General features: G+C 42.5%; 1 protein-coding gene across 1 annotated transcript in view; it reads left to right on the top strand.

The window, feature by feature from the left end:
• The first annotated feature begins 496 nt into the window (after positions 1-496).
• The window catches only part of GPR107 (G protein-coupled receptor 107), a 70,571-nt gene continuing 58,376 nt past the window's right edge, over positions 497-12,691 (top strand). Inside the window, exon 1 of the mRNA XM_082843429.1 lies at positions 497-644. Within this exon, the coding sequence (XP_082699555.1) occupies positions 504-644 (141 nt within the window). The 5' untranslated portion in view covers positions 497-503. The remainder of the gene's footprint in view (positions 645-12,691) is intronic.

Genomic DNA, 12,691 nt, shown 5'->3' with positions numbered 1-12,691 from the left:
AGCCTCAAAAAAACCAAAGGACTAAAAGACAAGCCACGAACTTGGCATTTTCCACCGAGTCAACGCTGCTCGGGAAATCAGTCCCATCAACGGCCAGGCACCCTGGCGGTACCCCCACCCTTTGGAAAGCGGGGTGACTCGGTGGGCCGGGTCGCGCAGGCCCAAGGTCGCTTTCCAAGCTCCGCCGGGCTGAGGCGACGACCGGGCTGGTCCTGCCCAGCGACTGCTGCCATGGCAACCGCCACAGGGTCCCCACTGGAAGCGCCACCTCTTCTGGCTAAACCTAAAGTCCTCACAGCAGAAGCCAACTGAACGGCCTCGAAGTAGCCAGCTTAGGCCTCTCGGCGACTTCCCGGGCCCCACACTCCAAGAAAAAAGCCACAGTCCCCGCGCCGCTGGCCGCGGAGCCCCTGACCCCACCTTCCAGGCCCTTCCGGCGGCCGCCGCCCTTTAACCCCCGGAAGTGGGCGGGAGAGGAAGCGGCTGGTGATGCTGGAACGAATATGGCCGCCCCGGCGCCCGTCGGCTCTTCGGGCTCCCGCAGTCCTCGGCGGACCGCCGGCCTTCGGCTGTTCCCACTACTGGGGCTGCTGCAGCTGCTGGTCGAGCCTGGCCTGGGCCGCGTCCACCACCTGGCGCTCAAGGTAAGGCCGACCGGGGCCGGGTAGGAGCGGGCCGGGGGCCGGAGGCCGCGGCCGCTCCCGGGAGCTGGGGGCAACTTTGGCCCAGAGGAGGGGGGGATTGTCTGTGAGTGTTTGGGTTCCCGCCCTTTCTCCCGGGCGCGGCCTCTCTCCGAGAGTCTGTTGGGAACTCTGGGAATGGCGGGAGTCCCCTGTCTGTCTGGAAAGGGCAGGAAGATTCGAGCTGAGAGAGGGGAAGGGGCTGAACTGCGGCGTAACCCCGAAGGACTCCGGAGGCCGCGCTTGCAGTCCCTGCTGGTTTCCCTAGCTTCCTTGCCGACAGCAACCTGCTTTTCCTCCTCCCTTCTCACCTCCAACTTTTATGCCCCACTTCGCTTGTCCGCGGTCTCCACTTGTCCATGCCCTTGTACTTGGCAGAACCTTTGCCTCAATTTCCCGGTTCGGCTTCGGGCGCACTCTGGACTGATCAAAGCGGGAATCTCCAGGAGGAATTTCAAATCTCGCTTAAAATACGTGACCGGAAATTTAGACCCAACATTTAAAATATGTTTCTAATTAGAGGGCCTGCCTTTTTATCTCTCGCTCCTGTCATTGTCTGCCTAGGGAAGGGATTTATGATAGGCCTAGAATGATCCCTTGGATCTTGCTTTATAACTCAAAACATGCCTCCAGGCGATTCAGCAGGTTAATATATCTGGAAAGTAGAAAACTAAATCGTTATGACTCAAAGCCTTGTGCATTGTTTTCATAATATACAATTTTCTTAGAAGTGTGGGATTGTAGAAAGTTCGCCTTGTTAAAACAGCACCTTAACAAAGCATTGTATTTTGTGAATGTACAGTTTAAAGAAAACAGAATCTGGATTAAAAAACCTGGCCAGACCCATACTCCATACCTTGGCTACCAGTTGTTCGTAAATAAAATGTATCCTGATTAAATTGGTTCTCAACCGCAGGAAGCCAAGTGAGTCTTGGCTCCTTTTGAGAATCTGCTGAAAGGTATTGAATCTCTCCCCAGAAAATGCAGGTAGAAATGTAGGCAAAACTTTCTTGGAATTTCTAGGGCTTTATAATCCTGCGGAAGCTTATCCATAGGCCCTAGTCCCCAGGTTTACGACTCCAAGAGATGAACTCCTAAAATTCTTTCACTTTATAGTTTGGGATCGTGAGTCTTAGATGAAGTCATGCAACTGAGCTTATGTAGTTTATAAATTAGAGACAAAGCTAATACTAGGACACACTGGATCATGTCTCTTGGCTTTGGGCATTTCTAAAATTAAAGTGTCGGATGGCCAGCATCAGTAGGTAAATAAATACTGACCATAATGGTATAGAGGAAAAAGTATACTATCCTCAGTGGTAGAAGCAACCCGAGTTGGTGTAATTCTGGTGATTGATTTCTCCATATTGTGCTAAATTAATGCGTATTTTTCATCCTTGTAATTGTTTCTCAAGTACTGTGGTGCCCTTTCCATAGTGGGTACTGTAGTTGCTCCTTTTCTCTTAAACAGTATGGTGTTTTGCCCAAGGAAATGGAAATCACCTGAAGAGAGCCTGTCAGAGCAGCAACATTAGAGTATCTTCTTTTGCTTGAGACTGAGAGAAATAGGAGAATTTCAACCATACACCAAATAGAATAGTATAGTGAACTCCCATGTAGCTGTCACCCAGCCTCAGTAACCATTAACCAGTGGCTAATTCTGCCCCTTCCCCACACAAAGCACTTCTCACTTGCATTCTTTATTTTTTAATTAGAAACAAGTCTTTTCATTTTTTATTCAGTTTTCTCATCACATGCTACATTTTCCATCATTCTTCTGGTTTTCTCAGTCTTCTCAAATTTCTTCTCTTTTGTTCTTTCTTTAGATTCCTTAACTTTTTGAAACAACTTTATTGAGGCATAGTTTATATACATTAAAATTCACCCATTTTAAGTGTACAGTTCAGTGATTTGTTAGTAAATTTACTGAGTTGTGCATCTATCACCACTGTTCAGCCATAGAACATTTCCATCACCTCTGTAAGATCCCTTGTGTTGGTTTACAGTTAACTCCTATTCCCACCTCCGGCCCCAGACAACCACTAATCTGCTTTCTGTCTCTGTAGATTTGCCCTTTCTGGATATTTCATGTAAATGGAGTCACACAGTATGTGATCTTTTGTGTGTGGCTTCTTTTATTTATGTTGTTGAGGTCCATACGTGTTGTAGGTACTGTGTATTAGTAATTCATTCCTTTCAGTGGCTGACGACTATTCCATTGTGTGCATATGCCACCTTATGCTCAGCCATTCACCAGTGACGGACATTTGGGTTTCCTTTTTTGGCTATTGTGAATAATATTGCTGCAGACATTCACATGCAGGTCTTTGTGGGGACGTATGTTTTCATTTTGCGGGGTGATAGCTAGGAGTGGAGTAGAATTGCTGGGTCATATGGAAGATATGTATTTAACTTCTAAAGAAACTGCCAAAGCACTTTCAAAGTGACTGTACCATTTTCCAGTCCCACCAGAAACTGTGAGGGCTCTCCTTTCCACATATTGTGCCAGCATTAGTACTTCTTATGTTATTTTAGAGTGAATCAAAGTCATCATGTTGTTTGATCCATAAATATTTCAGTATGTACCTATAAGAAACAGGGACTCTTTCAAAAACATGACTGCAATGCCATTATAACAAAGAAAAAAGTTAATCTTTAATATCATGAAATACCAAATCAGGTTCAAATTTCCATTGGTCATAAATGGATTTAAACTTTTTAAAAATCAGAATCTAAATATTGTCCTTACATTATGATTGGTTAGTATGTCTCTTCCTTTTTTTTTTTGCGGTACACGGGCCCCTCACTGTTGTGGCCTCCCCTGTTGTGGAGCACAGGCTCCGGACGCGCAGGCTCAGCGACCATGGCTCCCCGGCCCAGCCGCTCCGTGGCATGTGGGATCTTCCCGGACCGGGGCACGAACTCGTGTCCCCTGCATCGGCAGGCGGACTCTCAACCACTGCGCCACCAGGGAAGCCCAATATGTCTCTTAAGTCTCTCTTGATCTAGGGGATCTCATTCCTCCAAGCCCCCCCGTACTGGATTTTGCTGATTATTTCCTTGTGGTGTAATTTAGTATGTTCATCTATCCTTCATCCTGTGTGGCCTGGATATGCTGGATCGTGTGTGTGTGTGTGTGTGTGTGTGTGTGTGTGTGTGTGTGTGTGTGTGTGTGTGTGTGTGTGTTTAAGAAAAGCTAGAAATTCAGGCTTTTATGTGAAATTAGCTAGCAACTAACTCAAATTTAAAAACGAAAACAAAACATGGTGTTGGCCAAGTATAACACATTTGTGGGCCAGTCTAGTCAGCGGACTGCCAGTTGGAGAACTGTTTAAAATATAGAAGTGGCTAGGTAAGTGATCATCAGCTAGCTCAGTTAAATGTTACTGTATTTATTTTCTAAATTCAGTTTGTGAGAAAAACTAAATTGAAGTATTGTTACTCCACTTGCTTTATATTTGAAAACAGTTCAAAATATGAAGTTATTGAGGAATATAAAACACTTCTTGTGTTCTAATATTTAGTGAAAAGAGCAGAATTGTATTCTAGTATTTAGTGAAAAGTTTAAAACAACTTTTTTAAAAAAGGAGAAAATACACCGAAATGGCAGCTGTCTTTAGGAATTATGGGAATTTTTTTTCTTATTTCATCTCCAGATCTGACCTTTCTTCTGAGCTCTGGACAAGTATATCGGATTTCTTAACCCCTGTTTCCACTCAGATGGCTCTTAAGCACCTCTGTATGTTAGAAACCAACCTGTCCTCCCACTCCCTTCACCCTCAACCTGTATGTACTCCTTCTCTAGTTTTTCTTTTCTTAGTATCTGGGACCACCAGCTGCTCATTTTCTCAAGTCAGAAATCTTTTATTCTTATCTTATCATCATCAAGTTCCATAGATGTGTGTTCTAAATAAATAGATCTCCAATCCATTCACTGCTCTCTGTCATCACCACTGTGACTGTTGGGTCTAGGCCATCCTTATATCTCTTGGAACAGGGCGGTCTCCTCATACCTGGTGTCCTAGCATTACTCCAGTTTGTATTTTGTTTTGTAGCTGGAATGATCTTCCTAAAAGCCAAAGCCAGTCGTGTCACTCCCCTTTTAAGCCCATCAGTGGCACCCTGTTCCCCTTAGGGGGAACTCACAACTCTTAGACTGCCAGTCTTTCTGTTAGCCAGCCTCCTCTCTAGTCTCATTGCCCTTCCTTTCTTTAGTTTCTTAGTTCATGTGTGTGCAGCTTGGTGAATTTTTTTTTCCCCCCGGTACACGGGCCTCTCACTGTTGTTATTTTAGAGTGAATCAAAGTCATCATGTTGTTTGATCCATAAATATTTCAGTATGTACCTATAAGAAACAGGGACTCTTTCAAAAACATAACTACAATGCTATTATAACAAAGAAAAAAGTTAATCTTTAATATCATGAAATACCAAATCAGGTTCAAATTTCCATTGGTCATAAATGGATTTAAACTTGTGAAAAATCAGAGTGGGGGCTACTCTTCATTGTGGTGCGCGGGCTTCTCATTGCGGTGGCTCCTCTTGTTGCAGAGCACAGGCTCTAGGCGCGCGGGCTTCAGTAGTTGTGGCACGCGGGCTCAGTAGTTGTGGCTCGCGGGCTCTAGAGCGCAGGCTCAGTAGTTGTGGCACATGGGCTTAGTTGCATGTGGGATCTCCCCAGACCAGGGCTCGAACCCTTGTCCCCTGCATTAGCAGGCGGATTCTTAACCACTGTGCCACCAGGGAAGCCCGGACATATGATATTTTAAAAAAAGCATTTCACAGAGGAAAAACCCAAATGGCTGATAAACCTAGATGAGGTGCTCAAACTCATGAAGTACCAGGAAATGCAAATTCAGTCAACATCAGCCTTGATTTTCCCCAAAACTGGGAAAAATGAAATGTTTGATGACATCAAGTTTCAGTAAGGATGTAAGGAAACGTTCATATACTTTGGGGATCCATTTGGCAATTTCTAGTAAAATTGAAAATGTGCCATCTAGATATATATACCCTCAGTCCCCACACACATAATGCATAAGACATGTACAGGGAATGTTCATAACAGCACTGTCACAGCAGAAGATTGGGAATTAACCTGAATGCACAAGTAATGCTTTGGGGAAATGAATATACTGTGATGTACATAATGATGGAACACAAGCAGACAAAGTGAGGAACTAGAGCATATTCAATGTATCAACACAGTTAGGTGCTGAAAGAATACAGTGTTGTCTGGAAATGCAAGTTGCCAGACATACACATACATCATGACACAGTTTATCCAAATTTTAAAAACATAGCAATGCTATATGATGTTTATGGTTATGGATACGTCCAGTGAAAAATAGAAGCGCACTTAACCAATTCATGAGCTTGGGAAGCGATGGTGGAGGGGAATAGGATTCAGTAGAGGTACAAAGGCGCTTAACTTTGTCAATGAAGTTCTGTTCTTTTCCTCCTTCCCGCCCTCCCTTCCTGTGGCTCTGAAGCAACTACAATACAGACATTTGGTAATTGTGGGGAGTGGGGATTTGGATATTTGTCGCTATTCCTTTTACTGTTCTACAGCGAGGGGTATTGTGAGTCTTCTGAGGGCAAGGGCTCACTTGTCTCGCTGACCATTGATTGCGCAGGGCCTGACACAGATAAGGATTCAGGAAGAGTATGTTGAATGAGGAAATGAATGTGTGTCTGTGTTCCAGATTTTCTAGAATGAGCGCTTACTACTGGAAAAAGTATGGTTGCCAATGTTTATAAAAATAGAAATTCTTTGCACCTGGGTGGTGGGCTTGTGAGTGCTTAGTACGTGGCTGATCTTGTTATAGATGCCACCAAACAGCAAGATTATGAATTATGGCTCTGTACCTTTCTGTTTTGTTTGGTTAGTACCACTGAAAAGCTACAATGACTGAAAAATGTGTTTTGAATATTCTTAGATGTAAAAGGAAAACACCAACCTATTATTATTAGTTTATACCTGAGTGGTAAGGTTGCAGCTACTTTTCTGTACTTTTTCAATTGCATTTTCTGTGAGCATGTGCAAGTTTTATAATTGAAAATAAATGATATTAAAATAAAACAGAGATTAGAGGGAAATCTCCAAATTCTGAATAGTTTTCACAAGGTGGTGAAATAGTAGTGACTCGGGGGCAGGGGAGAGCTTTGATTCTTTTTTCCCTAATATAGTTGTCTTTTTTTTTTTTTTTTTTTTTTGGCCACAGCATGTGGAATCTTAGTTCCCTGACCAGGGATCTAACCCGTGCCCCCTGTGGTGGAAGCACGGAGTCCTATCCACTGGACCGCCAGGAAATTCCCCATTTGTAATTTTTAAAAATTAAATTTGATTACAAAAACTATCCTATTCACTCTTAAAGTCAAATAAAAATGATTTTTTTGAATACAGTACTTCATTTTGAGAGGCATAGTTTACAGACAACCAAAAATGTTTTTGCTTGGATAAAGTGTAGATTAGAACAACAGAAGTTATAATTACCTTTCGTAAAACATTGGAATGAGTCAAATAGTATTTGTTATATGACAAGTAAGTTTGCTTTTTGGTGACCTAAGAGCTTTTCTATTATGAGTCCAGTCCTTCCTGTTGCCCATCCCCTTAAGTTGGATTCTTCCGAGTTGACCACTGGTACCATTTGGTGTGTCCCTTCCACGTTTAAGGTCTTCGTATACACATTCCCCACACGTATGTTTCTTTCTTTCCTTTTTTTGGTGTAATCACTTTATAACATCTAAGGTCAGGGTGTGTGCAGAGCTCTTCGATGACTTCTAAGCCAATGTCCAGCCATCCTGGCCTCTTGCAGTCCTCCGTCCACAAAGCAGAGGTTCACCTGAGGGTGGCAGTCCTGGATGCCGAGGCCCAAGTGCCCTTCCTCTTTACGCCTGCAGGCTGATGTCCAGCTCCTCTCAGTCCCTGCTCAAAGATGCCTTCCCAGTGAAGCTTCTCTGACCAGCCTCGCTTAGCTGTCAGTGCTGCACGCCCTCCTCCTCTCCCTTCCCTGCTGTGTTTCTCTGTCGCGCTCATCACCGTTGAGCAGACGATGGCTCATACTGTTTATTTGTTCTTATCTGTCTGTCTCTACTAGAATGTAAGCTCAGTGAGAGAGGCCTTTTTGTTCATTTTTTCAGTGTTTTGTTCTCAAAACCTAGAGCAGTGCCCGTAGGTACGCAATAAATACTTGTCAAATGAATGAACTTTTTCATTTATTAGTTGTGGACATTTAAAAAATGTTAGTGTATGTATGAGTCTACTTCCTTCTGTTTAACTACTGCAATAATACTTCATTGTAAGAGGGACTCACCATTTCTAAAAATCATTCTTTTGTTGATGGAAATTTATAGTGTATTTTTATTGCTTGATTTTAGCTATTATAAACAAAGCTGCTATGAATATTCTTGTCATTTAGCTTTGTGTATTTCTGTGGAGTAGATTCCTAGGAAAGGTACCAAATAGCCCTCTATAAAGGTTTTATCAATTGACACTCCACCAGTAGAGTATGAGCATGTTCAGAGTGTTCATTTACCCACATACTCCACAACACATTATGTCTTAGCTTATGCCCACCTGATAGGGAAAAGGTGACATCTTATTTTAAGTTGACTGTTGGTGAGGTTCAGGATCTCAGCATGTTTATTAACCCCCTGCTGGCCTTTAATTTCAGATCTTCTCTGTAGACCAGAAAATTTAGGAAAACTTATTTCAGTAAGAGTATACTTTTCAGTGTATATATGTTCTTAAATGCTGGTGAAGCATTTGTGGTGGGAAAAATAAAGTTGCATGCAAACAGAAAACATGAAAAAGAGAAAAAAATTGCACCCATAATTAAGAACCAAAATTTCACTTTTTAAAAAATAAATTTATTAATTTAATTTATTTTTATTTTTGGCTCTGTTGTGTCTTCATTACTGTGCGTGGGCTTTCTCTAGTTGCGGCGAGCGGGAGCTACTCTTAGTTGCAGTGCGCGGGCTTCTCGTTGCGGTGGCTTCTCTTGTTGCAGAGCACGGGCTCTAGGCGCATGGACTTCAATAGTTGTGGCACGCAAGCTCAGTAGTTGTGGCTTGCGGGCTCTAGAGCGCAGGCTCGGTAGTTGTGGCACACGGGCTTAGTTGCTCCGCAGCATGTGGGATCTTCCCGGACCAGGGCTCAAACCCATGTCCCCTGCATTGGCAGGTGGATTCTTAACCACTGCACCACTAGGGAAGCCCCAAAACTTCACATTTTAAATAAACTTTTTGGGTAAAATTTTGGCTTAGAATTTCAATAATATTAAAGTTTTAATTTTACAAAGTCGTTTATTGCAAATAAGAACAAACCTTTCAGGGGACTTCCTTGGTGGTCCAGTGGATAAGACTCTGCACTCCCAATGCAAGGGGCCCAGGTTGGATCCCTGGTCGGGGAACTAAATCCTGCATGCATGCTGCAACTAGGATCTGGCGTGCTGCAACTAAGACCCGGCACAGCATGCATGCATAAATGAATAAATAAATTTATTTATTTGTTTACCAGAAAACCTTTCAGAATAGTCTGAAATAATCCAGAATGATCTGATGCTGCCTTTTTTCTGAGATCCTCTATGATAAATTACGTGTACATTAATTCAGATGGCTTCATCATCATCGTCAAACTAATGCTTATGTCTTTGTTTGAACTAGTACTTTTGAGATTATAACTGTGGGCCAGTTATGTTTCCACCAACTTCAGATAATATAAATCTACTAAGGAAGGCCACGAAAAAATATAAGTTTTTACAATCAGCCATATAAATATGTACCTGGGAACAGTCCTGTATTTTGTTTATGTTCTGGTAGCCTTGACTTCTCATGAGTGAACAAATTCATTTAATTAACTTGATAAGCAGTTTACTGTGATTAGGAATATAACTTGTTTTTATGGTTATTTTTTTATTCCTCCCCTATATGGGGAGGAATGTAAGGGAACAAAATTGATCACAAGTTGATGGCTTGAAATTTTCTATAATAAAAAAAAATTTAAAACAAGCAAAACATATACCATTTATTTGGTTGTAAAAAGTATTAATTTTCTATTTTGGCTGCACCATGTGGCATGTGGGATCTTAGTTTCCCGACTAGGGATTGAACCCGCATCTCCTGCATTGGAAGACAGATTCTTTACCACTGGACCACCAGGGGAGTCCCTGTAAAAAGTATGAGATGGATAAGAGCACAGGTTTGGGTTTTAAACAAACCTGAGTTAGAATACTGGCTTTGCCACCTACTAACATTACGATTTTAAGCAAGTTTTACCACTCTGAGCCTCATCTGTAAAATGGGCATAACAACATCTGTCTCACAGTGTTGTAATAAGAGTGAATGGTGATAGAGTTCTTCCTAGCACAGTACTGGGTACAAGGTCAAATGTTTGCGATCTCTGTGATCCTTGGAGAAACAGGCAAACCTTACTGCTCATTCAGTGCTAATGGAAATGATTTGAGTGGGCTTTGAAAATGTAATTAAATCTTCATTGCTTGTGTCAGATATTGTCATCTTCACCCCACTTTGGCAACTCCTTGCCTTGCCTCCTTTTACTCTGTCACTCTGCCAAGACACTGACATTGCTGCCTCTTACCTGGGAGAGTATCTGGAGGGACAGATGTGAGTGCTGAGGCTTCTCTCTTCCCCTCTCACACCCCATCCCCAGATGTTGCCTGTAGCACTCTGGCTGTAGCACTTACAGTGGGCGGGATGTTCATCCCAGGGCCCCCAGATCTCTGGCTTCCTTGTGGTAGAAGGAGAGGTTTCCTTGTTCCTGGACAGTTAGGCCTGGCTGTGGGAGATTTTTTTTGAGACTGAGTGTTTATCACTTCTTGGGCCTCAGCCCTTAGGGGTGTTTTGTAAATATTGGTTTATTTACATTGAATTAAATCAAAGTTGAATGAGTGGTTAGAATGTTTGACCTTCCTGTTTACTTTCAATCTCAAAGTTTGTGTCTCTATGATTTGTATAGTGAAATACAGTTTACAGAGTCACTTCCATACGTATCTTATTTGATATGGTGACATAATAGCTTAAAATGGAGTGTCAGAGGTTAGGTTAGGCGAGGGTCCTGCAGTTATTACTGGCAAATGGTAATACTTAGAAATAACGATTGATTTTTTTTTTTTGTAATTCAGATTAACACACGGTCTTTGTTAGAAATTTAGAAAATATAGAAAAGTATAAAGAAAAAATTGCTACCCACCATCCCACTGGTACTAACCTTTTCATGGTTTGATGAATTTCTTTCAAATCCTTTATAAATAATTGTAAATATGTATACCTTTTAATTTTTAAAAACAAATTTAGCTCTTAACTGTATATAGTTTGTTTCTGTTCTTTGCATTTAATATTTTTTCTAGCTTTATTGAGATATAATTGACAAATAAAAATTGTATGTGTATGGGCTTCCCTGGTGGCGCAGTGGTTAAGAGTCCGCCTGACGATGCAGGGGACATGGGTTCGTGCCCCAGTCCAGGAAGATCCCACATGGCGCGGAGCAGCTAGGCCCGTGAGCCATGGCCGCTGAGCCTGCGCGTCTGGAGCCTGTGCTCCGCAACGGGAGAGGCCACAACAGTGAGAGGCCCGCGTAAGGCAAAAAAAAAAAAAAATTGATTGTATGTTTGTGAACAGTTAAGATTTACTCTCTTAGCAGATTTCAAGTATACAGTATTGGTTTTTTTTAATAAATAAATTTATTTATTTATTTTGGCTGCGTTGGGTCTTTGTTGCTGCGCGCGGGCTTTCTCTAGTTGCGGTGAGCGGGGGCTACTCTTCGTTGTGGTGCATGGGCCTCTCATTGCAGTGGCTTTTCTTGTTGTGGAGCACAGGCCCTAGAGTGTGTGGACTTCAGTAATTGTGGCACATGGGCTCAGTAGTTGTGGCTCGCGGGCTTAGTTCCTCCGTGGCACGTGGGATCTTCCCGGACCAGGGCTCGAACCCGTGTCCTCTGCATTGGCAGGCGGATTCTTAACCACTGTGTCACCAGGGAAACCCCAGGTATACAGTATTGTTAACTGTAGTCACCACGTTGTACATTAAATCTGCAGAATTTACTCATCCTGCGTATCTGAAACTTTGTACCCTTTGACCAACATCTTTCCATTTCCCTCTACCCCCAGCCTTGGTAACCACCATTCTGCTCTTTGCTTCTTAGAATTCAACTTTTTTAGGTTCCAGGTATAAGTGAGACTGTGCAGTATTTGTCTTTGTGTGTCTGGCTTATTTAACTTAGCGTAATATCTTCCAGGTTCATCTGTGTTGTTGCAGATGACAAGGTTTCCTTCTTTTTTAAGGCTGAAAAATAGTCCATACATAAACACACATTTTCTTTATCCATTTATCTGCTGACAGCTACTCAGATTGTTTCCATATCTTGGCTATTGTGAATAATGTTACAGCTATCTCTTCAAGATAGTGATTTTACTTCCTTTGGATTTATTCCCAGAAGTGGGATTGCTGGATCATATAGAGGGTTTTTTTTGGCCGCGCCCGCATTTTATGGGATCTTAGTTCCCTGACCAGGGATTGAACCCGGGCCACGGCATTGAAAGCAGTGAGTCCTAACCACTGGACTGCCAGGGAATTCCCTAGAGTTCTAATTTTAATTTTTTGAGGAACCTTCATACTGTTTTCCATAATGACTCTTCTAATTTACATTCCCACCAACAGTGTACAAGAGTTCCCTTGTCTCCACTCCCTCATCAACACTTGTTGTCCTTTGACTTTTTGATAATAGCCATTCTAACATGTGTGAGGTGATATTTCATTGTGGCTTTAATTTACATTTCCCTGATGATTAGTGATACTGAGCACCTTTTATGTCTTCTTTTGAGAAATGTCTATTCAGATCCTTTATCCTTTTTAAAAAAAATTATTTATTTATTTTTGGCTGTGTTGTGTCTTGTTACTGCGTGCGGGCTTTCTCTGGTTGCAGTGAGCGGGCTTCTCATTGTCGTGGCTTCTCTTGTTGCGGAGCACAGGCTCTAGGCGCACAGGCTTCA

The sequence above is a fragment of the Leucopleurus acutus genome (assembly GCF_964270905.1).
Source record: "Leucopleurus acutus genome assembly, chromosome: 7".
Lineage (NCBI taxonomy): Eukaryota > Metazoa > Chordata > Mammalia > Artiodactyla > Delphinidae > Leucopleurus > Leucopleurus acutus.
Note: the sequence above shows the minus strand (reverse complement) of the source record. Positions and strands in the feature narration are given on the sequence as shown.